Genomic DNA, 22,428 nt, shown 5'->3' with positions numbered 1-22,428 from the left:
TGAATTTGTTAAATCCATCAGTCAAATGTATAATATTGGAGAGTTTCTCAGGACTTCATCAACATAAATGTCATATTTCTCCTAATGTGACTTTCTTTAACAGTTACCAATGCATAGGAGGTTATTTTCTCTTATCCCATAATTGCTAATCTACTCAGGAGTGGTTTTTGCAAGGGGCTTTGTTCTGAAAGTCCAGGAAAAAACAGTATCTGATAGATTATGCATATAGCAATAGCAGTAGCACTTAGGCTTATATATCTCTTCACGGTGATTCACAGCCCTCTCTAAGCAGTTTACAGAGTCAGCATGTTGCCCCCAACAATCAGGATCCTCATTTTATTGACCTCAGCAGGATGGAAGGCTGCATCAATCTTGAGCTAATAAGATTGGAACTGTTGACAGTCGGCAGAATTAGGGTTTGAACTTGTTCAACTTAATGCAGATCAGAGCTCACCCGGAGCCTTCAATAGGTGAATGTAACACATATTGGTTTGAATTGTTTCAAGTGGGACACCCTCTCCCATAATCAAAATAAATAAATAAATAAATCAAATATGGCTAAAAATAGAAACAATAATTCATCATTCAGATTTTCAATAGATGCTAAAAAGACATTGTTTGCCTTATCTCAAAGAAGCTGCAAACGAATGGATGCATAACTGCTTCCCAACCCAAGCTTTTTGGCTTGACAATTAAACAGTAACATAATAATTCGGGTATTTTTTTTTAAAATGTAAGAATGGAAGTATGGTTTGTCTGCAGCCATGAGAATTTGAAAACAAATCATATCAAAAGATTTCATCCAGTCTATTCATAAGTATTAAAAATGCAGGTTTGAAGCATTAGCTACATTCAAGTCATCACCATCAACACCATCATCATCATCATCATCATCACTCAAGTGGGGTATCATACCTTTGTCAACTTTGCTGCAATTTTTAGGTTCTTCAATTGCCCAGTCAAAATGGAAAGTCTGCCTTTGTATTCTGCCCAACAATGTAACTGAAATTAAAATAGAACCACTCAAGGATAGGCTTTGCTCAAAGGTTACCCTCTTCTTGATCCTATAGCTCTACTGCTCCTGATTCCTATTTCCTATTCTTCTTCTTATTATTTATTTATTTATTTTTGCCTCCCAAAATTAGCACTGTATGCTTTAAAATTTACAGGTTGCCAAGCTTTAGTCTTCCTCCATCTCAAAGCAGAAGTTAAAATCTGAATCCACCATCTGACTCTCATAATAGCCCCCAAGCAAGCACAGGTAAAATAATAATTTAAATGGTGGCAAGTAGGAAAAACAACAACTGACCTTTGGGCAGAACGAGGGCCTGCTTACCTTAACTTGTTTCAGTTAAAGATCACTCCTTCTCAAGCCAGGCTTCCCCTTGGAGTGGTTTCAAAGTGAATATGATCAAATACAATAAACTTACTGGACTCCGGATCTGAGTTTCCATCTCCCTCGGTCCGACTGTTGGGTGAGGTCTGCTCATAGTCCTCCTCTTGACGGAAACCCAGTGGCAAAGGATGGGACATACTGGTGGCACTGCTGGGCTCATGATCTCCCAGCCCACTGTCACTGCAGCTTTCTTGAGACCCATCAGGGAGGTGAAATGTAACTCGGCGCTGGGACTGTAGAAGGAAGAAAACCATAGAGTTCCAACAAAGTTCCCAAGGAATTGGCAAGTCCTCCCAACACTGGGAATGTATTATTCTAATTATGGTAGTCCTCCAGGGGTAACCACTTGTTTAGCGACCATTTGAAATGCTGTAGACCTGTCACGATGCTCCAGGTGTCCCTTGAGTACAGGTAGTCCTCATTTTACAACTATTCACCATTTGGAATGACAGTGGCACTCAAAATGTGTCCACGCACTTAGGACTGTCTCAGCATCCTCATGGTCACGTGATCAGAATTCAGGTGGTTGGCAACCTGTGTGTATTTAGGACAGTTGCGGCATCCTGGGGACATGCGATCATCATTTGGAACCTTCCCAGCTGGCTTCCGAGAAGCAAAGTCAACGGGGGAGGGGAAGCCAGATTCCACTTAATGACTGCATGATTCACTTAGCAGCTGCAGTGATTTGCTTAATGACAGAGGTGGAAAAATTTGTAAAATGGGGCCAGTGATGGGATTCAAATACCTGAACATCTGGTTCTCTGCGTGGATGCAGGCCTGGGCCTCAGAGGCCTAGAATGGATTTCCGGAAGTGACATCCATGAACTTCTGGTGGGCCATTCTAGGCCTGAGAGGTCTCCACCAGGCCTAGAATGGACTTCCAGCATCAGCATGGGTTCAGCTGATTCTCTGAACTCCACAAAAAGTAGCTACCGGTTCTACCAAATCGGTGAGAACCGGCTGAATCCCACCACTGAATGGGGCCCAACTTAATTAACAATTATCTTGCTTATCAACAGAAATTTTGGGTTCAATTGTTGATGTAAGTTGAGGACTACCTGTACGTACGGCCAGCTTTTAGTGTGTCTGATATGATGGCAGAAGCCACCAGTCTATCCCCGTATACATAGTGCTTTTAATTGTTCTGTGAAACAGGTGAAGAACAGTGTGCACATATGATATATGAATCAGTTGCGTGTGTGAAAAATTTCTTTTTTTAAAAAAATATTATATTGTATACTAGGTAGATCAATCAGTCTTATTTTCAATGCAATCATTATCCAAGTCTCTTCTTTTGAAAAGTCTCTAGGTATTATTTTAGTTTTGACATGTTAAATAATACAGGCAATGTAAACATCACTTTAGAAACGGAATTGATTGAAGGGTTTTGTGTTTAAAAGATGCAAAATTACAGCCAGACTATTCAATATATCTAAAATATAAAGCCAATGTTTAAGATTTTAGTACTTGAGGAGCTTAGAAGAATATATAGAAGAATGACAATATTTAAGGCCTGTTTTCCCAACCTAAAAATTATTTTAAATATTTTTGTTTATACAACAAATTTTCTTCCCAGAGATACGTAAAAATGTTCTGTTGTGCAGTTATCAAAAAATACCTTTTAAATTTTACTTGGACTAACAGGTTAATAAATTAAACTATTCTGAATAATATATTAAATGCTAAAGTGTTCTAAATAAAGTATTATTTAAACAAGAGCAACAATAAGATGTATTTTCCTTAAAGTGTGAAATGTTCATTTCATATTGCTACAATTTCTTTATTGCAATACAAAAAGAAAAAGGTTATTGTTTTTAGGATGCCCTTACTGTAATTATACTTAATTTAAGAAAATTCATTTTCAGTTAAAAGTATACAAGCAAATCTGACACATTTTCTATGCCAGTCAGGGCTCAAAGATGTGGGATATTGCTTACATTTAGCACAAAGTCATTTATCGGAAAGCACTGGTTATATTTCTGACTAATTTAGGACCACATTTGGGGATTAAGTAATTATTTTACAAAGGAGGGTTGGAAAAAAAAAATCACAAAATCATTCATCAATATGTAAGTACTATTCTTTTTCCAGATAGTTAGGATTTCAAACTAAATTTTTATGGTAAGCCTTCACCTTTACTATAACATCATAGTTCTAAATTAATGGTAATATTTAATATAGGTGTTGCTTGCTGAAACATGCTTACCAAGCAATTTCTCATTGACTTCAAAACTAAATTCGAATAGATCTCACTATTTTTTTCCGAGCGTTCCTGTTTTGCTCTATTTATTAAGCCACCCCGGAAACATCTGTGGATGAAAATCTGAGTTTCCCCTTCTTAGAACAATACTTTCACTACTACATTAACTCTCAATGGCCTAATGAGTGTAGATCTCCAAGGCCATGTCTGAGTAGATCTTCAAGGCCAATTCTGATTGTCATTCGGACAACTTTGCACGATGATGGTTCATTCATGGTCTAGCTACAGCCATCAGGTCGCTCACAGAATTCTAACTGATCTCATTAATTGGACATGCCTGTTCCAACAGTGCTAGAAACTCTAGATATTAAAATATTGTCCTCTCTTTGCAGTCACCAATCTAAGATTCTTAAGAACCCCACAGCCTCAGTTCGCCGTAAGCTTTCTTGACACCTCCTTTCCAATTGCTTGCTTCTCTGTTGCCAGAAAAGTGTAAGAAACGAACGTCATTTCTCATGGCTGGGTAGACATGACAAATAAAAGGAAGCTTTCAGCTGGTACAGGTTGGATGGATAAAAACAGAAATCTGGGTCACGCAAACTTGAAAAGTTTATCTACACGTCACCTTTCTGTTCTCAAAATAGCTTGGGAAAGTTTATCCTCCCTTAAAAAAGAAAGAAAGTCACATCCTTCTCTGGGCCAATTTAAGATTCAGAAAAGGTTATTCTCTTCCCTCCTCTCCTGAAAGAAAGTTTCATGAAAACATGAGTTACCTCAAAAGAGGGGAGAAGTCATGCCAATTTTCACATCTTGAATCTTAAAAGCATAATTCCTTAAAAGAGAGCCACTTTGACATTGGCTATTCTTCAACATGCTTAATTAACTCCAAGAAATGCTTGACATGGGATGCACTGATGCTCAGTAGCTTTTACCCTGGCTGCCCTATTTCTTTATGGGTGGAGGAGAAGGAGGAATCATTAATGCAATAAGAAAATAAATGGGATCTAGTTTCTATTTGCATCGTCTTTTTTTATTGTGATTGTTTGAAATTCAGCATTATCATTATTATTTGAAAAAGGCCAGCAAGATCTGAAGATGCCCTAGTCACCCGGAGATGGGCTGTCGGAGGCACTGAATATCAAGAAGTTTCTCCTTTTTTGTACTTTTCTCATTTTTCCTGTACTTAGCACATCTGAAAATCAAGCCTTGAGCAGTCACATCATTTCCAATACAGTCTTTCTTCTTTCCTCTAAATCTCATCTTCTCCCAGAAAATACTCAGGGGAAGGAGGGGAAACAACAAGGAGAAGTTGTGAGATTTTTAGGGCTTGTTTCAAGAACAACCAAGGCGTGTCTCGGTTGATTTCAATCTTCTTTAGGAAATTTTCAAACAGTGTCTGTTAATTGTTGGGATGGTGCAGTGGTTAAGACACTGAGCTTGTCAGCTGAAGAGCTGGAGACCCCGGGTTCTAGACCTAAGCGCCACACAAAGGGATGAGTGCCCGTCCTCTCTTTAGCTGCTACCAACCTAGAAGTTTGAAAGCATGTAAATGTGAGTAGATAAATAGGTACCACTTCAGTGGGAAAGTATCAGCACTCTGTGATGTCATGACCACGGAAATGTCTTTGGATAATCCTGGCTCAATGGTCTTGAAACGGAGATGAGCATCACTCCCTATAGTTGGCAAATGATTAGTAAAGTAAAATCCTCAGAGATTGCAAGTGTGAAAAATGGTCATAAATCATTTTTTTTCAGTGTCGTTGTAATTTCAAATGGTCACTAAATCAATGGTTGTAAGCCAAGGTCTACCAGTACTAGGTATATAGCCATTTTCATCCATACTTTGACAAATTAGGCACAGCTTTGACACCACAAATTGAAGGCTGAAGATATGATGAAATGAGACCAATGAAACCTGACATATAAGCCCAGTCTTTGATGGCAGCGAACTCGCCAATGGAATCACAGGTTTACATATTCATATTTCTGGAAAGCATTGGTGAATTTTATTATCAACACTCACTGTTGTATCTTTGACATTTGCAAAATTCTCAGCAAGTTCTAACTTGCTCGCTACCCCTCATGCTCCTCCAATATATTTGAGCAGTTTTCTTAAGAAGTTAAAAAAAAACAAAAAACAACCCTCTGCAAATATTTTACCCAGTCAGAAAATTATTGTGGTGTCTTTCTTTGGGAAACTGATCAAAGGTGACTTTAAATTATTTATTCGACAAACCCAAAAGGATTACCTCCCAATCATTCTAATTCTCTTTCAAGCCATAAAAGATAACAAGTTTGATGTGTTAATCATTTTTTTTCCCTCAGAACAACATCTCTGAATTAAACTATCATCGTTCACCCTTATCAACAGCACAAAAGAGCCAAAGAACTGAAATAAAAGAGAAGACATAAAAAGGAGGAGGGGAATCTTGCCATATTCAAAATGTCATGGATATCTAATTTCACGTTTGAAAGGCAGTTATTGTATGCTAATAAGGCATTGAAACGAGACTTAAAAGCAGAATTAAATAATTAATGCCTCTGCAATATGTTACACTGATACACAACTAAACTGGTGCCCGACTGCAATGCTAACATTAAAGAAATGTTCCTATTTTACTTCCCTGGTGCTGTTGACAATGTCAACATAAAATGGGTTCAAACTATTTTAGTTTACATCTTCAATTTTTAGCCATTTTTATCCTGCCTGCTCCTTTTTTGGTGGTGGTGGGAGGGGTGTGAGTTCAAGAATAGTTTGAGTAAGTCTAATTCAATCTTTTTTTTTTTTCCAGATTTTTGGGATGGTACCTACCAGAATTTCAAGCCAACATACAGTTTGTTAAAACAAGACAAAGATCAAAGAACTCTAGACAAACACTTTTTTAATTATTGATAAAAAGTTATACTAGCATTTGGTTCATATACATGGGGAAGGAGTTCCATAATTTGGACACCATCACAATAAAACACCCCTTGTACAGTTTTTATCAATCTAATTTTTGCAGCTATGGAAATTCAGAGCGTTATGAAGGCAGATCCATATGGACTGTGATAATCCTTAAAATTGTCACAAACAAAGCTAATTGCAGGAAGGTAGACATGTACGACTGAAGAAGCATTTTTGTTGGCAACTCCCCGAGTGTGAAGACAGATGTCATAAAACTTGCAGAACAGCTGAATGTGCAAGTAGTCAGGCTGCCCTTATTTATCATGGCTAGTCCTATTTTCCGCTCCCTGTCTTTAATAAATCACAGTTCTTAGTTTTGCCTTTTGGTGATGCTTTATTCAAATCTCACAGCTTGGGCAATGCTATAAATGTCATTTTCAAAAATGCAGCCTCCTATCCTCTTTGCCATATGAACTGGAGGCAAGGTAGACACTTCCTGTCACTTAGAAAGATTGATATAAATGCAACATTGGCTTTAGAGAGAAAGGCGACATGAGTATATAAAGGCATCTCCAACTGGTATCTCCTCAACTCCACTGAAGATGTTACCTAATATCAGAAACCAAACCACATGCTCAGAGAATGAACCTTCAGCCTCACTTTTTGATTTTGCCATGCATTGCATTAAGACACAACCAGCTTTGAAATACGAGTATTTTCAATTGTCTTTCAAGCAGGTGCATCTTCCTATCAAAAACTTCATTTGAATGCAAAATTAATTCTACATGCATTACCATCGGATTCCTAATTTAATAAAGCAATACATAAAGGTGAGATGATTAAGTGATTGCACGATGGAGAGATGTGAATTCATAGGATCTGGACTGAATGAAGTTGAGAAAGCTGATCTTGTCTACTTTTTCGATCTCCTTTTTGTCCCTCTCTCTCTTTATGTATCTATCTGGTCATTGAAAGTCATCACTGACTTGATGACACATAACGAATATGTAAATGTCATTCTAATTTTAAAGGTATCTTAAAAGACTTTCATTAGGACTTATGAAAATTGCTAAAGTGCCTTAAAAGGCTTTCATTAGGTTTATTAAAATTGCTAAAAAATGTCCCATCTCTAAATTCTGCCCATTAGATCTCAGTGAAATAAATTCTGTAAAGCTGAAGATTAGCACATTCGTTCAAGATAGAAATCTTCCTACAAATTCTTTAAAAAAAATCAGTGGCATAATATTAATATGTGACCAATTTATCCACTCAGTCATGTGTTTCAATGTGTAAAAACTCATCGTAAGTCCCATATTCATTCCCAAGTTTAAAAAAGGAAATGTGTTTTGACTCATAGACTCATAATAGAAAGAGAAGGAAGGAGGCCCCATTTAAATTACCTAATGAAAAAATTATATCTTGATAGTGAAAATGTGTTTAGTTTGCCGTATGAAAACAAACTAACTTAATTATGCATTGTGAATGAATGCATAAAACACATATAAGGCTATAATTATTTTCCTGCTCCCACTTAAAATTTGGCCAAATTTTCATGCATGTATTTACTAAAAAAATATGCATAAAAATAGAAGCTGTTGGAGGAACTTTCATGAACTCTACATTCTGTAAAACTGCAAACAGAAATGCATATGTTCAGAGAAATTTGCACCAGAACATAGACAAATTTCACTGCTTAGTAAATGAATTTGGAGGGGGGGGGAGAACTTTCAGATTTGGAACATTTAGGATAGAGTGCTCATATTCTTCTTCTTTCCTCCATAATGTTGATATCCTCTTCTTCCTTCTTCTCCTCATCCTCTTCCTCTTCCCTCCCCTCTTCCCCAAATCATGGAAGTAGATAGTAGTACATACAGGACTGGTGTTTTCATCATTAGAAAGGCTTGTATATTCCGGCTCTTTATCTCAAATTGAAACTCAGTTACATCTTTTCTTGAGGCCATTGCACTTAGGGCACCATTACAATTAAATATTTGTATTGTTCTTGTGTCATTCCTATGTTACGCTTTGAATTTTTAAGCCTGGCTGAGCGTGTTTCCTTCTCATTTGTTTAAAAGATCATTCATCAATACTGAGTAAATATCCTTCCTGACTATGGACCATTAGCAAATTTATCAGCTGAATATACTGTTCAATGCCACGGAATGAAAAATATACGACAGTCAAAACAGAGGCAATGCTTCTTTCTCTTAAAAGGAACGTTCAGAACTGAAGGGTTAAATGTAGGAAGACGTACAAATGGGTGAAACAAGATAAGAATGCATGAGGGCTTTGATCCTAACACTGGCTTTTGGGATTCCTAGCCCTGTTGCAACTGGCTTTGCATTTACAGTCTGATTCTATGAATATCTGCTAATAAATAAGGGATTTGGGGTTTCATGGGACTTCGTCTTACGAGTGCGTACGAACGATCGGAGCCTTCATTCTTTAAAAAAATGTAATAAAGCAAAACACAAGAATCTTCTCTGAATCTCATTGGTTGGGGGAAAGCATCAGGCAATAAAAACTGGACAGTCATAAGACACAACCACCTTTTGTTGGAAAATTAGTGAGGGTAATTTCCCATTTAATCTGTGCCCGGCATACTCCCAGTTAATCTGCATAGCCGCACTGCAGCAAGCACACATATTACTCTGTTCTGCTAGCAAAACTATAGCTTGATGTTTATTTATTAAACATTAGCAAACATCAAAAGTGCAAGATAAAACAGGACAAAAGACAAGCAGAAAGAAGACAGAGAGAGAGAACAACAGGCAAGAGATAAAAGTGCCGAGAGATTAATATGACATCTACATTATCTTTATCTACAAACCTATCTATCAAAAGACACAGAACCTTCCGGAGCCAGTGGAAACCAAGTTATAACCAATTAGCACTGAAAAAAATCACAAAGAGAATGAATGGCCTTTGGTTATTCCAGGGGTAACTCTTTTTGATACATAACGGAATAGAACAAAGATAGCATATTGTTTCCTACCTTCTATCTGTGGAGCCAAACAAATAAATAAATAAATATAGTCCCCTGCTGTAGAGCTGAACCATGGCCAAGTGGCAGCAGAAGATTGATACACCCCAAACCATATTTTCTTCATTCACCAACCAGGTTGGCTACACTGTTTTAATTGTTTCTTCTGCACTTTCTAGATGTACGCCTCCATATGTGGCTGCCACAAAGAAGAGGGGGTCAATCTATTCTCCAAAGTACCTGAAGGCAGAACAGGAAACAATGGATGGAAACTAATCGAAGAGAGAAGCAAGCTAGAATTAAGGAGAAATTTCTTGACAGTTGGAACAAGCAACCAAAGAAATGGCTTGCCTCCAGAAGGTATGGGTGCTCCATCATGAGAGGTTTTTAAGAAGAGATTGGACAACCATTTGTCTGGAATGTCTCCTGTTTGAGCAAGGGTCGGACCAACTCTGTTATTCTGTTACACTGGTAAGTATGCAGAAAAAAATATTTTAATGATCTCACCATGAATTCCAGGTATGGGCTAAGCAGATGCCAAGCCATCACCGAAAAGCTGATTTCAGCTTCACAGCCAGCGTTATTTTTGTGGTTGTTTTAATAGTGGCCACAAAATCCACCCAATTTTTCCCCCCAAAGTTAGTACGTACTTACAGTGCAGTTTGCCCTAAATGCTTGGATGCTTTCCTTTAGACTTTGAAATCTGTCCTCTGCTGCGCAATCTTGCAATCATTTGCATTCTAATCTTGTTAACCACTCAACGCCAAGAGAAACTCTCCTGATTTCTCCCCAATAAAAGAGCACAAACTCAACCATACAACAACAACAACAACAAATCTGTCTCATTCACATTTACACACCCCTCCGGGGACTACAGCCCAAATGGAAAACACAAGAAGAAATTTGCAGCGTGAGATGCTTGCTACTCCTAATCAATCTCGCTCCCTGCCACTCCGAACAAACATAGCCCTCCAAGCCTATTAACTTGCAAAAGTTGCTTATCAATCTTGAAAGCAGGTGGGTGAGCTTCTCAAAGAGAGTTTTGTGACCTCTCTTGGGAAAGGTGTCCATCCAAATTGATTTACGGGTTGTGAAGGCTCTGCTGCTTCCATGGGGGAAAAAAAGAGAGCAAAACAAACAATGGAAAGCAGATGAATTTCTTTCATTTCCATCATGAAATTGCTCTCTTTTCTCACCTGCTCTCCTTTCCTATCTTATTCTCCAGTCTTCCTCTAAAGTCTTCAAGGCAACTAAGGACCCTTTAGTCCGTGCCTGCATGCATACAATTACAGGAAGTCCTTGACGTATGACCACAGTTGACCCTCAAATTTTGTTGCTAAGTGAGAAATTTGCTAAGTGAATTTTGCCCCATTTTATGACTTTTTTGCCACAGTTGTTAACTGAATCACTGCAGCTCTTAGGTTACACAGTTGTTAAGTGAATCTGGCTTCCTCATTGACTTTGCTTGACAGAAAGTTGCAAAAGGGGATCACGTGACCCTGGGATACTGCAACCGTCATCAATATGAGTCGGTTGCTAAGCATCCAAATTTTGATCACAGGATCATGGGGATGCAACAATGGCCGTAAATGTGGAAAAACGGTCAAAGGTCACTTTTTCAGTGCTGTTGTAATTTTGAACAGTCATTAAATGAACTATTGTCAGTGGAAAACTAGCTAAAATAACAATGTCTTTAAAAAAATCAGAGTAATGTAAAATGCTCTTCCTTCTTTGCTAAAATCCAGCAGGAAAGAAAATATTAAAGGAGAACAAGAAGACATTCACAAGTGAATCTGGCAAGAATATTTCAGCCCTGAGTGGGTCACTCTGGTTAGTACTGGTCACTTTGTGCAAATAATCCATCTTTTTAAAAGACGCATAGATGTCTGGATGTGTTAACCACTTTCACGTTTTTCATTCTGAGAGATTCCCATGACAAAATATCATTAGAACTGAATGCTGCCTCACATTTTCTCCATGGCTAAAATATGAATAAGGTATCAAATTAAGCTGAGTGCTTATATCTCTGAGGGAAACCCAGAGATTTAATAAAAAATATGTCAGTAGGACAGCGTGCCCCTCAACCAAGCATTATAGAAATACAAAGTAAAGAATAACAAACAAGCTTTTTTGAGTTCTCCAGAACTTTTTAAAAGAGAGCATGGGACAGGAAAAAAAGCTGACCAGGTATTACAGGCATAACACCAGAAAACTCCAACTATATTCAGAGGGATTTTTAGGAATTAACCTGAAAATCTAAACAGCCTGTGTTAGATTTTAGAATTGCGTTACACACCATACAAACAATGGAAAGAAAATGACGGATTGTCCATTTTAAAAACTTTTTGTGCATTTTCCCAACTCTAGCCAATAACTCTTGATCTGCAATTGGGAAAATAATAAGTAAGACCAGAAAATATCTATGTAGTTGTCTTCCAAATTGTTGGACTTGAGCTCTTAAAAGTATTCAGTCTTTTGGGCATTGTGGGTCAGAACCTTGAAAACAGATCCACGAACTTATGCTTTGTTTTGGAAAAGTCTGCTTCAGAGAACAAGCAGTTCCACTATATTCCTCTTTATAGTTACCCGAGGACAATATCTATGTACGGGCAGATTTAGAGAATCATCTACATGTACAAGCTGAGAAAATGGCAGACAAGCTTAGTTCAGAGCTGAGCGTTAAACTCATTAGATTATTGCAGCAAAGATGCATAGCTTTTGGTTTGCATTCGTTGGTAAGACGATTTATTGTGAATTGTAATTCTATATATTCCAATGGTGGGAAAGGGCTCCAGAGATGTTATTAGCCCTTTTGCTAAAATACACCTGTGTATGCAACTCATAGAACAATAATGATCCCCTTTGCTCTAACAAGACAGAAAAAAAAATTAGCTGCTGCCAAAGAGGCGTGCTGCCAAATTCAGCATCGGTAACTAACAGAGATAACTTTATTAAAGGAACTCATGGATTAAGAGTTAAAACATCTCCAAGAACCGGGAAAAATTAACTCAAGCCTAAATAGGTCCAGATTTTTCTCCTGGGCTACAGAAGTCGAACAATCTCAACGAGAAGTCTGAAATGCTTCTTCATCTCTGGCTCCTGACTCTTCCAATTCCCATCCTTGCTGCATGTTTGCACAATCTTTAAGGGATGAGCGGACTGCCTTGGCAGCAACCTGGAACAGAGAGATTAGGTGTCACAATGCACCCAGTCTGATTGGCTCTGCTGTTGTGGGGAGAATTTCATTTAAAGCCACAATGGCTCATTCACCAAAGGAGCCATTCACTACGGCAACAAAAGTACTGTCAGTTCAGCTGTGAAAGTGGTTTTCAATATAGAGCTCTTCAGAGATGCAGGATGAATTACAGCGAGCCATACAAATGGCGCCAGCCCCGATTTTTGCCCTAAAAACTCCCCTGATTGATTTCTGCGCGAACCCAACCTCCAGCAAGCAGCAGCAGGAGACTTATTCCATTTATCACAGAAGAGCGAATTAGAGCTGTTGCTAATGGGGGATCATTAAAGCTAACACACAGAGGCACAACTGTGCTCCCCACTCTTTTAGCTGTTACAGATCGGTGTCCACACGGTAGCAGGTCAGAGCCAGAAAGAACGAAATAAATGCAAACCGACAAGGAACGGAACTACTTTGTTGCGATGTGATGCACAACTACGGGGCTGTCCTGAAAGAGGAAAGGGTTACGTTTCTGAATGAGCAGAAAATTAACTTGTAGAAATGTGGAGTCAGTGCCCTTTAGGGCCAATCCAAGGAGATCATTCTTCAGAAAGAGTTCATACATGAGAGCAAAGTTTGGTCATTCTGTAGCTTTAAAACAAAAGTTCTATTCATGCTCCTGGAGATTTCAGTGGCTCTTGAAAAGATGCATTGAACGTCACATCTAACATACAGATTTCATTCAACAGATAGTCCTTGATGTACAATGATTCATTTAGTGACCGTTCCCAGTTACAACAGCACTGAAAAAAAAGTGACTTGTGACCCTTTTTCATGCTTATAACGGTTGCAGCATTCCCATAGTCCTGGGACCAAAATTTAGATGCTTGGCAACTGACTCATATTTACGACGGTTGCAGTGTCCTGGAGTCATGGGATCATCCTTTTGCTGACAGTGAGGAAGCCGGATTCACTTTACAATCATATTACTAACTTCACAACTGCAGTGATTCACTTAACAACAATGGCAAGAAAGGCCGCAAAAATGGGGCAAAACTCACTTAGCTATCTCGCGTAGCAACAGAATTTCAGGGGTCAATTGTGGTTGTAAGTCAAGGATGACCTGTTTTCTCTTTGTTTCCAAGAGACAATGAAAAAGCACCCAGGTGAATCTATTTAGCATCCATTCCATTTTTTATTTGTTCTAAGCACCAAAGCAACGATGGGGGGGGGGGCAGGAATGAAGCAGTAATTTGCACCTAAGGCCATTTTGCTCAACTCCAAACTTGAAAATGCTGCCTGCCAGACAACGTTAGGCCAATTTCATTCAACGGATCCTCTGCTATCCATTTTTATTTGTATTATTGTGTACATTGGAATTTCTGCATCGTTTGATTTCTCAACAACTCAGGTGAAGACTTCCTCTGTTCCCCTGCAAGCTCAACAACTTAATTTGGGCTGCCGAGACTTTCAGAGCTTGAGTGATACAAGTAAAAAACAAATTGGTTTCAGATATGTTTTCCATTACTCTGTCTGTTAGGAGCTGTAATGCAGACAAGGAAATATATTCATAAGATATTTCCCTTGGCATGGCAATGTTGCCATTACCCTCACTAACCTTTTCTAGAAATTGTCTCAAAGTCATAAAAGCAATGTGCTCAAGCCAATTTAGGTACAAGGTAGATTTGTGCCATGGGGTGTTCAGATATTGGGGAAGGGAAAAAAAAAGTTTGAGCTTAGTGAACCAGCATTTTTATATCATTCTTTCTGTTTTATTTTACTGCTAGCTACTATAAGAGGAAGGGAAACAGTTGGGCAATCTATACTCAAGAAACTTAATCCAATGATTCGGTCTTGGGCAGAATTGCATGGGGTAGTGATAGATGTGGTGGTGTCAAGTGACAGCAATATCAGGGATGAGAAACTGGAGAAGTACCAGGGCCTGAAGGAGGATTTGCAGAGGATGAGGAAAGTCAAGGCCAAAGTGGTCCCAGCGGGTGGTAAGAGCACGTGGGACTGTGACTCTTAAGCTGGGAGAGGAGCTTCAGCAGATCTCATGAACAACATCAGAGCTCTCTCTAGAATAGAATGCAGTGCTAGGAACAGCTAAGATCCTGCAAAAAACTCTGAAACTCTCTGATCTCTGATAGAGGACCAGAGAACAAGAGAGAGAGAAAGAGAGAGAAAGAGAGAGAGAAAGAGAGAGAGAAAGAGAGAGAGAAAGAAAGAGAGAGAAAGAGAGAGAGGAAGTTGAGAGTCAAGTTGTGATGTCATTGAAGACCTGAGTTTTAGGAGTACAGTATGGTGTCTACAATATGGAAATTTCACATACACGGTTCCGAATCTTGTACTACATAACTACATTATATTTCTGATTTTTTCAGTGACCTCAGTCAATATGGTTTACAGTTAAGTGGGAAGGGAGTTTTTACTGTTCCATTCATGTTGAGTTTTACCTTGAAGGAACCTGCAATGTCTTTTTTCCCCTTTCTATCAAAATCAAATAATGATCATCTGGAAAATGAAGAACTATCTGATTACTATCAGCAAGTCAAAGGTGAAAAGCTTTAGATCTAATGAATTCTATTTAGCAAAAGCTTGGCTTCTGTGATTTTAAACTTTACTGAACTTTTTAGAAAATTGAAGCTAAGGAAACTTCAGCTTCAGAAAGTTTTTGAAAGTCTGAAAAGCAAGCTGGATAAATACTCAACACTGTTCTTCTCATAAAATCCCACAGTATACCCCATGTTTAGATAATAGGCTGGAATAGTAGGAAATAACATTTTTCTGAATTTGATGCTCAAGGATTTCCCTCTTGGGATTCAAAATTCATAGATCATGCATGATCAAAGTCCTGCCAAATTGCTCTTGAGAGTTCCAGATGTGAAGATGACAGTCTGAAAAATATGGGATTTTTTTTCTAAGAAAACCAAATTTTCTTACTTTGAGGTATGCCTGTTTTCCCTAAACAAACAAAAACCACAGAACAGACAACAAGAGAAGCAACAGATTGCAAGTAAGAGGCTAAAATTGTCCCACCAAGACATGTTTGCATTGCATTCTCATTTCAACCTGGATAAATTCTTATGGAAATCTTGAATGTTTACATGGCTATCGTGAAAATTCTTCTTGGATAATAGTCAACTATTTCATTTCAGTTGGGGGATCAGGAATAGGATGTATGGGTTGAAGGAGGGAAAGGCACAAATTAATTAGAATGAACTTTTTTTTACCTGAATTGCATAGACTCATACAAAATTGTTGCATAAATTGCATGGATTTAGAGGGTGCAATCCAGCTAAGATTTGGGGGCAGATACCCAGAGGCTCTACCTCAGCAAATTACTCAAAAGAGCAGTAGAATTGGCTGACCACATTTTTTCACTAATAGACATTGTCATCTCAAGAGCCAGGACCCCTTGCATCCAGAGTCTAAAATAACCTAAATGAGCCACTGATAGTAGAAGATAAGTATTTTTAAACCAATAATAGCGATTGGATGGACTATAAAACTGAACAGAAATGCAGTTGTAATGAATAATCCATTACTTTCATTGGATTCTAATCCATCCATCACTTTTATTGGATTTTAGCATCTGGTGCTCTACTTTAAATAAAATAGAGGGCATTAAATGCAAAAGGACCTTGAAATCTAAGCCCCCTTCCTCTGCCCCAAATGGAACCAAAACGTTGGCTTTAATGTTGCACTTAAATGTGGCCTATGCTTATAGTAACTCAGATTCCTTGGGGCTACGGTGGTTTTTGATTTACCACAATAGGTAACTTTATGGTAACTTTGGGGAAGAAATTTTAAGAACCTTGAAGGTTGGTGTTATCATATGGATTGGTGAGAATGGAATGGAAGTAATAAAATGCATTTCTTCACTATGGCACCAACAGCACATAGTGTGTAGTAGATACCTTTATTAATACTGCTATAGCTAAAAGAATAACAGAACAACAGAATTGGAAAGGGCCTTGGAGATTTTTAGTCCAACCTTTAGCAGAAAATCCTATACCATTTCGGACAAATGGTTGTCCAATCTCTTCAAGGATTTTTTTTTTTTCAGCCTAAAAGATTTTTTTCCCCTAGTTTGGCTTTTTTAGCAGCAGTGCAGAAATTGGAAACAAAAATTCTGCCAGGGATCAAACCTCCAAAAGAGAAGAAATAGTGCTGGGGAAAAAAAATGGAATTTTCCCTATGAATTTTGGTGTAGGGGGAGGTTCAGAGTGCTGGGTTCTCTATGCAGTTTATGAGTTACCCAATGTCCTGTTACTGAATTCCAAGAATTGGTGGGTTTTTTTGAAAATAGACCACCCTCATTCTTAAACACTTCATAATTAAATGTCTTTCTCTCTGTGGTGTGAGTGAGTTGTGCCTTTAATGTTCAAGAAGGAGGGGGAGTGAATGGAAACGTGCCTAGCTACCAGAAATTTTTAAGACACTGAATTATAATAACAGTTGACTGCTTGAGGATTGTTCCAGCATGATAAAATAAAATTACTGAGAACCCCTCAGCGAAGCAAGAGCCACAGATTTAAATTATGTATCTAAATATGACAGATCATCTGACATAACATTTGTTTTTTTCTTGATGAAGTGACACCTAGTAACTTTGTAGTGATTAACTTGATAGAAACACCTATAAATAAAAGGAAATTTAGACACCCCACTATTTATTTCATCTGTTGACTCCTTGGATATACATATATAATTTGAGTGTCTGTCAAAAGTAGAAAACAAAGGGATTGATAGAAAACCAGGGATGAATAACTCTTAAAGAGAAGAAGGGGGGAAAAAAGTTTGGTACAGCCCTATTATATCTGTGACATCATCGTAATTAATGAAAATGCAAGTTTAGATCATTGGTAAGCTGACAGTTCTGGTTGAATTGCTATCTAAAATTAGACTTTTAAAATCACTCTATTTAAAACCGCAAACAGTGAAGCCTGGCTAAATAAGTGAGAAGAAGAAAGACTGAGGAGAAATCAGGAAAATAGCATTTAGAGTGTTTTTCTATTTGCCTGTTTTAGCATTATGTATTAAATGCTTCTACATGGAATATCCTTTATCTGATTATCATGATTTAGATAACAAATAAGTTTGATGTTTGTTGCTGCTCAGTCACTAAGTTGTGTCCAAGTCTTCACAACCCCATGGACTATAGGATGCCATCCCCACTGTACTCCATTGTCTCTCAGAGTTTGCCCAAATTCATATTCATTGTGTTGATGACACTGTCTAACCATTTCGTCTTCTACCATCCCCTTCTCCTTTAGCCTTCCATTTTTCCCAACATCAGGATCTTTTCTAATAAATGTTGTTATTCCAATAAATGTTATTATTTTATTCTCCATTTTATTTTCAGACCATTGGCATAAAGTCAGCATATTAGTATACAGATAAATAAAGCCTAACCTTGATTTGTACCCAAAATTTCAATCAATGATACATTTTTTTCAGTTTTTTAAAAAGCCTGTTATGTATTTTGATAGAGTATTTTTCTCTTTTATTCCCTTTTTATTCTTTTAAAAACAATAAAAACTACTTTTTTTAAAAAAGCTATAAATAGAAATTAAATGCCAAGCAGCAAACTCAGGGGATCCAGAGAGTTCAAATGGGTATAAAGATTTATTGCAAGCTAAAGCTCTCTACAAGAATCTGAGCTACTAACGGTGAAAGCAATTTGGTGGTAGATAAGGAATTCACAGTGGACTGGACTTAGATCTCTTGTGAGTGCAAAGGGACACATGACTGATGACATGTTTGACCCCTCCCTCAGCTCAGCCTGATCATCTCCTACATCAAAGTTGTTGTGGCTCAAATTTCAGATTGAATCTTGGAAACATGATGAGAGCAATTTGGAACTGTCTAGTTTATCCCTATCTATATAATGCATGCAGGATTTTTCTTTCTTTCTTTTTTCTTTCTTTCTTTCCTTTTTCTGTTCGGCCATTATGCCTTGTCTTAATCATGATCCTGAGTAAAATACATAAGTTCAATCAATGATTGAACACAGAGAGAAAACTCTGTCTTCTCAAATTCCTCCTGGTGCAATTCAAATCTGTAAGTTTAAATTTTGCTAACAAGAAAAAACAAAACTATAAATCTGTTCCTTGAAGCATGATAGATGATATCATCTTAAGTCAGTTCATTTGCTGAAGAGTAGCTAAAGAGTACAAATGACATAATTTGGTTGATATGACTTTCTAATTTCTTCCAAAGGGGGAAAAATGAGCCTTTAAAGAGGAATAGCAGACTTCTGCTGTTAAATTAATAATTGGTAATTCTACACACAAAGCTATCATTTGCCTAAGCATGATGTATGGAATAACCACAACTGAATGATTCCACGATGAATAACAGCTTGTAAATAGGAGTGGTGAGGTTCACAAAACACACTAAGCCAGAAGGGCAAAATATCATAATGCAGTAAGTGAGTTTAGCCTTAAAGTTTGGTGAATCGAAACAAAGCTTTTTATGCCATATGAATCTCTCAGATTTGATTTATCCAGTAATTCTGACTTCTGGGTTCACTGTGCCTTACAAATAATCCAGGTTTTATCTCACATACATACATCTCTCAAGGCAACAATATTCACCAAGTAGACCATACTGGATGACAAGTTCTTGGAGTTATTTTATAGCAAATCTAATGAAGGAGAATGAATCCAGGTCAGCACAGATAGAATAAAAAGTTTATTCCATTCTATCTATCTTATAATACCCCTAAATCCAGCTGTTTTGTCATTCATATATTCATATTGACCACTGCTTTTTAAAAGGTACTTAAAAAATGGGTGGTTTTATCAGAGTCTATGACAGGGGTAGGCAACCTTGGCTCTTTTATGACTCGTGGACCTCAACATGCTGGCTCAGGAATTCTGGGAGTTGAAGTACACGAGTCATAAAAGAGCCAAGGTTGCCTACCCCTGGTCTATGATAACTTGCCACAACCAACTTGCCATGGGAGAATGAGCAATGGCCCACTCACCAGGGCCAACTCGCTGTGGGACAAGAATTACACTAATATTGAAGAAAGAGTGAAAAAGAATAATTAAAGGATACCAAAGGAAGGACAAAATGAAATGTGAATGATAAAAAAATAAAATAAGTTTTTAAACTATTTCAAATAATTACACTGAATTGTTGCATTCTTCCGCAGCGAGTTGTCCCACGGTGTAGCAAGTTGGCAGAGGCGAGTTGTCCCTTGCTTGACTTCCCATCACTGGCTGAAGGAGAAGCCTTTATTACTGTGTTGCATATTTGCTGTCCAGCTGTGTTAACTCTTTTTTTTTCTTGATTATTACTGCTAAACAGAGATTTGGGGAGGAAAAAGCCAATAGAAATGTATAATGGCAATAGTTAGAAATATATATATAACCAGGAATGGGAGTAAATTAACTTTTTCTTTCTTCCTTCTTAGGAAAGAAAAAAAGATGGAAGTAAAGAGGTTACTAGGATGGAGAAGGGGAAGTCAAAACAGCTTTTTCCTTTTTTCTATCCTGTTTGGTAAAGCTTTTAACTAAATCCCCATTGTTTCCTCAACTGAAATATTATGTGGGTAAATTAAGTGAGAGGTGGTTTTTGCTATATCGGTTTCACAACCTGACTGAGTGGCCCATCTAGACTTCAAAGCTAAGCAGAAGCTAGCCACTCTTAGTACTTAGATAGGATCCTGAAGAAAAAGAAGTTAAATTTAAACCAGACAATAAAACAAACATGCAAACAAATAAAAACAAGGTATAAAGTAAGACAATGGCAAACAGTTTCCACACTGCTACCAAGAACATTATGTGACCACATTAAAAAAGTTCATAGCAATCAACTTCAACTTGATTTTCCGATTCTATTTTTGTTCTTCTCTGTTAGATCCATTGAGGCTATCTACCCCAGATGTCTTTACTCTTCCTTTAAAAACTCAAAGATATCATCTGTAGAGCTTTAGTAGCCAGAGTTTTGGGGGTGGGTGTTGGCCCATAAACTATATGATGACCACCTTTATTCTAAATGATGGAGGGACATAAATACTGTCAACTGGTTGGGTTATCTCTTTGTTTTCACAGCTTCCCCAAAATCTCTGCTAGCTAGGCTTCAAGATCATACACACACACACACACACACACACACACACACACACACACTTGTTGTCATGCTTTGCAATATATTATGTTTTTATGATATTTTACCCTTTGTTGCAAAGAAGATAAACAGCTAAAATAAAAATATGTAGCCCATCATAACTGACTTTATCAGAAGCTAACTGTACTGTTAATATATTCTTGGGCAATGGACAATGAAACAACATCATCAAAATCCTAAGGAAGGGACACATTATTGCAGCACAACTCCATAAGTAAATTTATATTATAGTGCTAGTTTAGCGATTTAAACTGTTTGTATGGTTTATGCAGCAAATAATTCAACCCCTCTTAGTACATTAAATATTCATGCAAGCTCTTAGCGTCTCTTTCCACAACACCTCCAGCGTGAGATCATAACAACTCTCACTTGGGCAATTCCAACTTACGAACGTAACGGTTTCCGAGGGAATTGAGGCTTTGCAAAGTGGCATAAAATAACTTTGAAAAGAAGGGAAAAGGGGAAGTGTTTGAGTGATGAAGTTGACTTGGCCACCAATGGGGTATATGCTAATGTTCTATTGGCTCAAGGCGTTATTCTCTTAACAGGGTGTGATAACATAGCGATACTTCCTGGAGAAAAGAAACAACAGAGAAACGGATAGGGTTGAGAAAGAATAGGATGTTAAGGGAGAGAGAGAGAGAAAAAGACAGTTGCATTGCACATTTTTCAACATGCATAGAAAATATTACTGTTTCAATTACTTAAGTATATAAAAAAATAGTCACTTTTTCTGATGCATGTATTAATGTCCTAAATTAAATTCTATTTTGTAGCATTTGTCACCCAGCTAGCTTCATGTCTTCATTGGGATTGGAATTCCCAGTCTCCCTGTTTCTAGCCCCATGCCTTAACCATTACACCTCACTGGCTCTATTATTCTATCATCTATATAACTAAACAGTATTACTTAATCTATATTCTTGAAAGATCTACCTGTAATTCTTGATACCTTTTAGAAACAAAACTACACTATTGCTTTTGAGAAACTTTTGGTAGATACTGGACAAGGCATTTGGTTGAATTCACCATGACTTGGAATTAAGGTCATGTGATTAGCTACTGCAGTCCCTTCAAAAAAAAAACAACAAACCAGCAGAAGGAATATGGCTGACTTTCTTTTGCGAAGAAGTATATCCCATTTCAGGTGCAATTAAACAGGATTATTAGCATAGAAGAGTTTATTATTTTGAACTATATGGAAGAATCTAGTCAACTAATGGTCCACACTAAATTGGCACTAGATAAGGGTCAACAGAATTTAAGGGGGGCTGGACTTGAGTCTCTTCAAGCTGCACAATGATTCCAAATTGATGACATGTTTTACTCCCTCCTCCAGCTCTGCCTACTCTTCTTCTACACCCTTATCTTTAATAACAGTCTTCCAATATTTGAGGGGCTGCCACAAAGAAGAGTGGGTCAACCTATTCTCCAAAGAACCTGAGGGCAAGACAAGAAACCATGAATGGAAGCTTAGCAAAGAGAAATCCAACCTGGAACTAAGAAAAAATTTCCTGACAGTGAGAACAATTAACCAGTGGAATGGGTTGCCTTCAAGAAGTGATGGGTGCTCCATCACTGGAGGTTTTCAAGAAGACATTGGACAGCCATTTATCTGGAATGGTATAAAGTCTGCTGCTTGAAC

At 37.7% G+C, this 22,428-nt stretch overlaps 1 protein-coding gene across 12 annotated transcripts in view; it reads right to left on the bottom strand.

Moving 5' to 3' along the window:
- PCDH11X (protocadherin 11 X-linked) overlaps positions 1-22,428 on the bottom strand; it is a 495,127-nt gene that overhangs the window by 106,072 nt on the left and 366,627 nt on the right. For 8 of the 12 annotated variants that reach the window (XR_005555087.1, XM_039330016.1, XM_039330010.1 and 5 more), the window contains 2 exons: positions 1,431-1,629; positions 916-1,002 (listed from right to left, as the gene is read on the bottom strand). The exons of 1 other annotated variant lie outside the window; for it this stretch is intronic. Coding sequence is in view for 9 of the 11 variants with exons in the window: in XM_039330016.1 (XP_039185950.1) it covers positions 916-1,002; positions 1,431-1,629 (286 nt within the window). In the remaining 2 variants the exon portion in view is untranslated. The remainder of the gene's footprint in view (positions 1-915; positions 1,003-1,430; positions 1,630-22,428) is intronic. 3 more of the 12 variants (XR_005555088.1, XM_039330033.1, XM_039330049.1) reach the window with 1 other exon arrangement.

The sequence above is a fragment of the Crotalus tigris genome, unplaced genomic scaffold, assembly GCF_016545835.1.
Source record: "Crotalus tigris isolate CLP2741 ecotype Arizona unplaced genomic scaffold, ASM1654583v1 scf7180000017622.5263843, whole genome shotgun sequence".
In the NCBI taxonomy this organism is placed as follows: Eukaryota; Metazoa; Chordata; class Lepidosauria; order Squamata; family Viperidae; genus Crotalus; species Crotalus tigris.
This window is presented reverse-complemented; position numbering and strand designations above follow the sequence as displayed.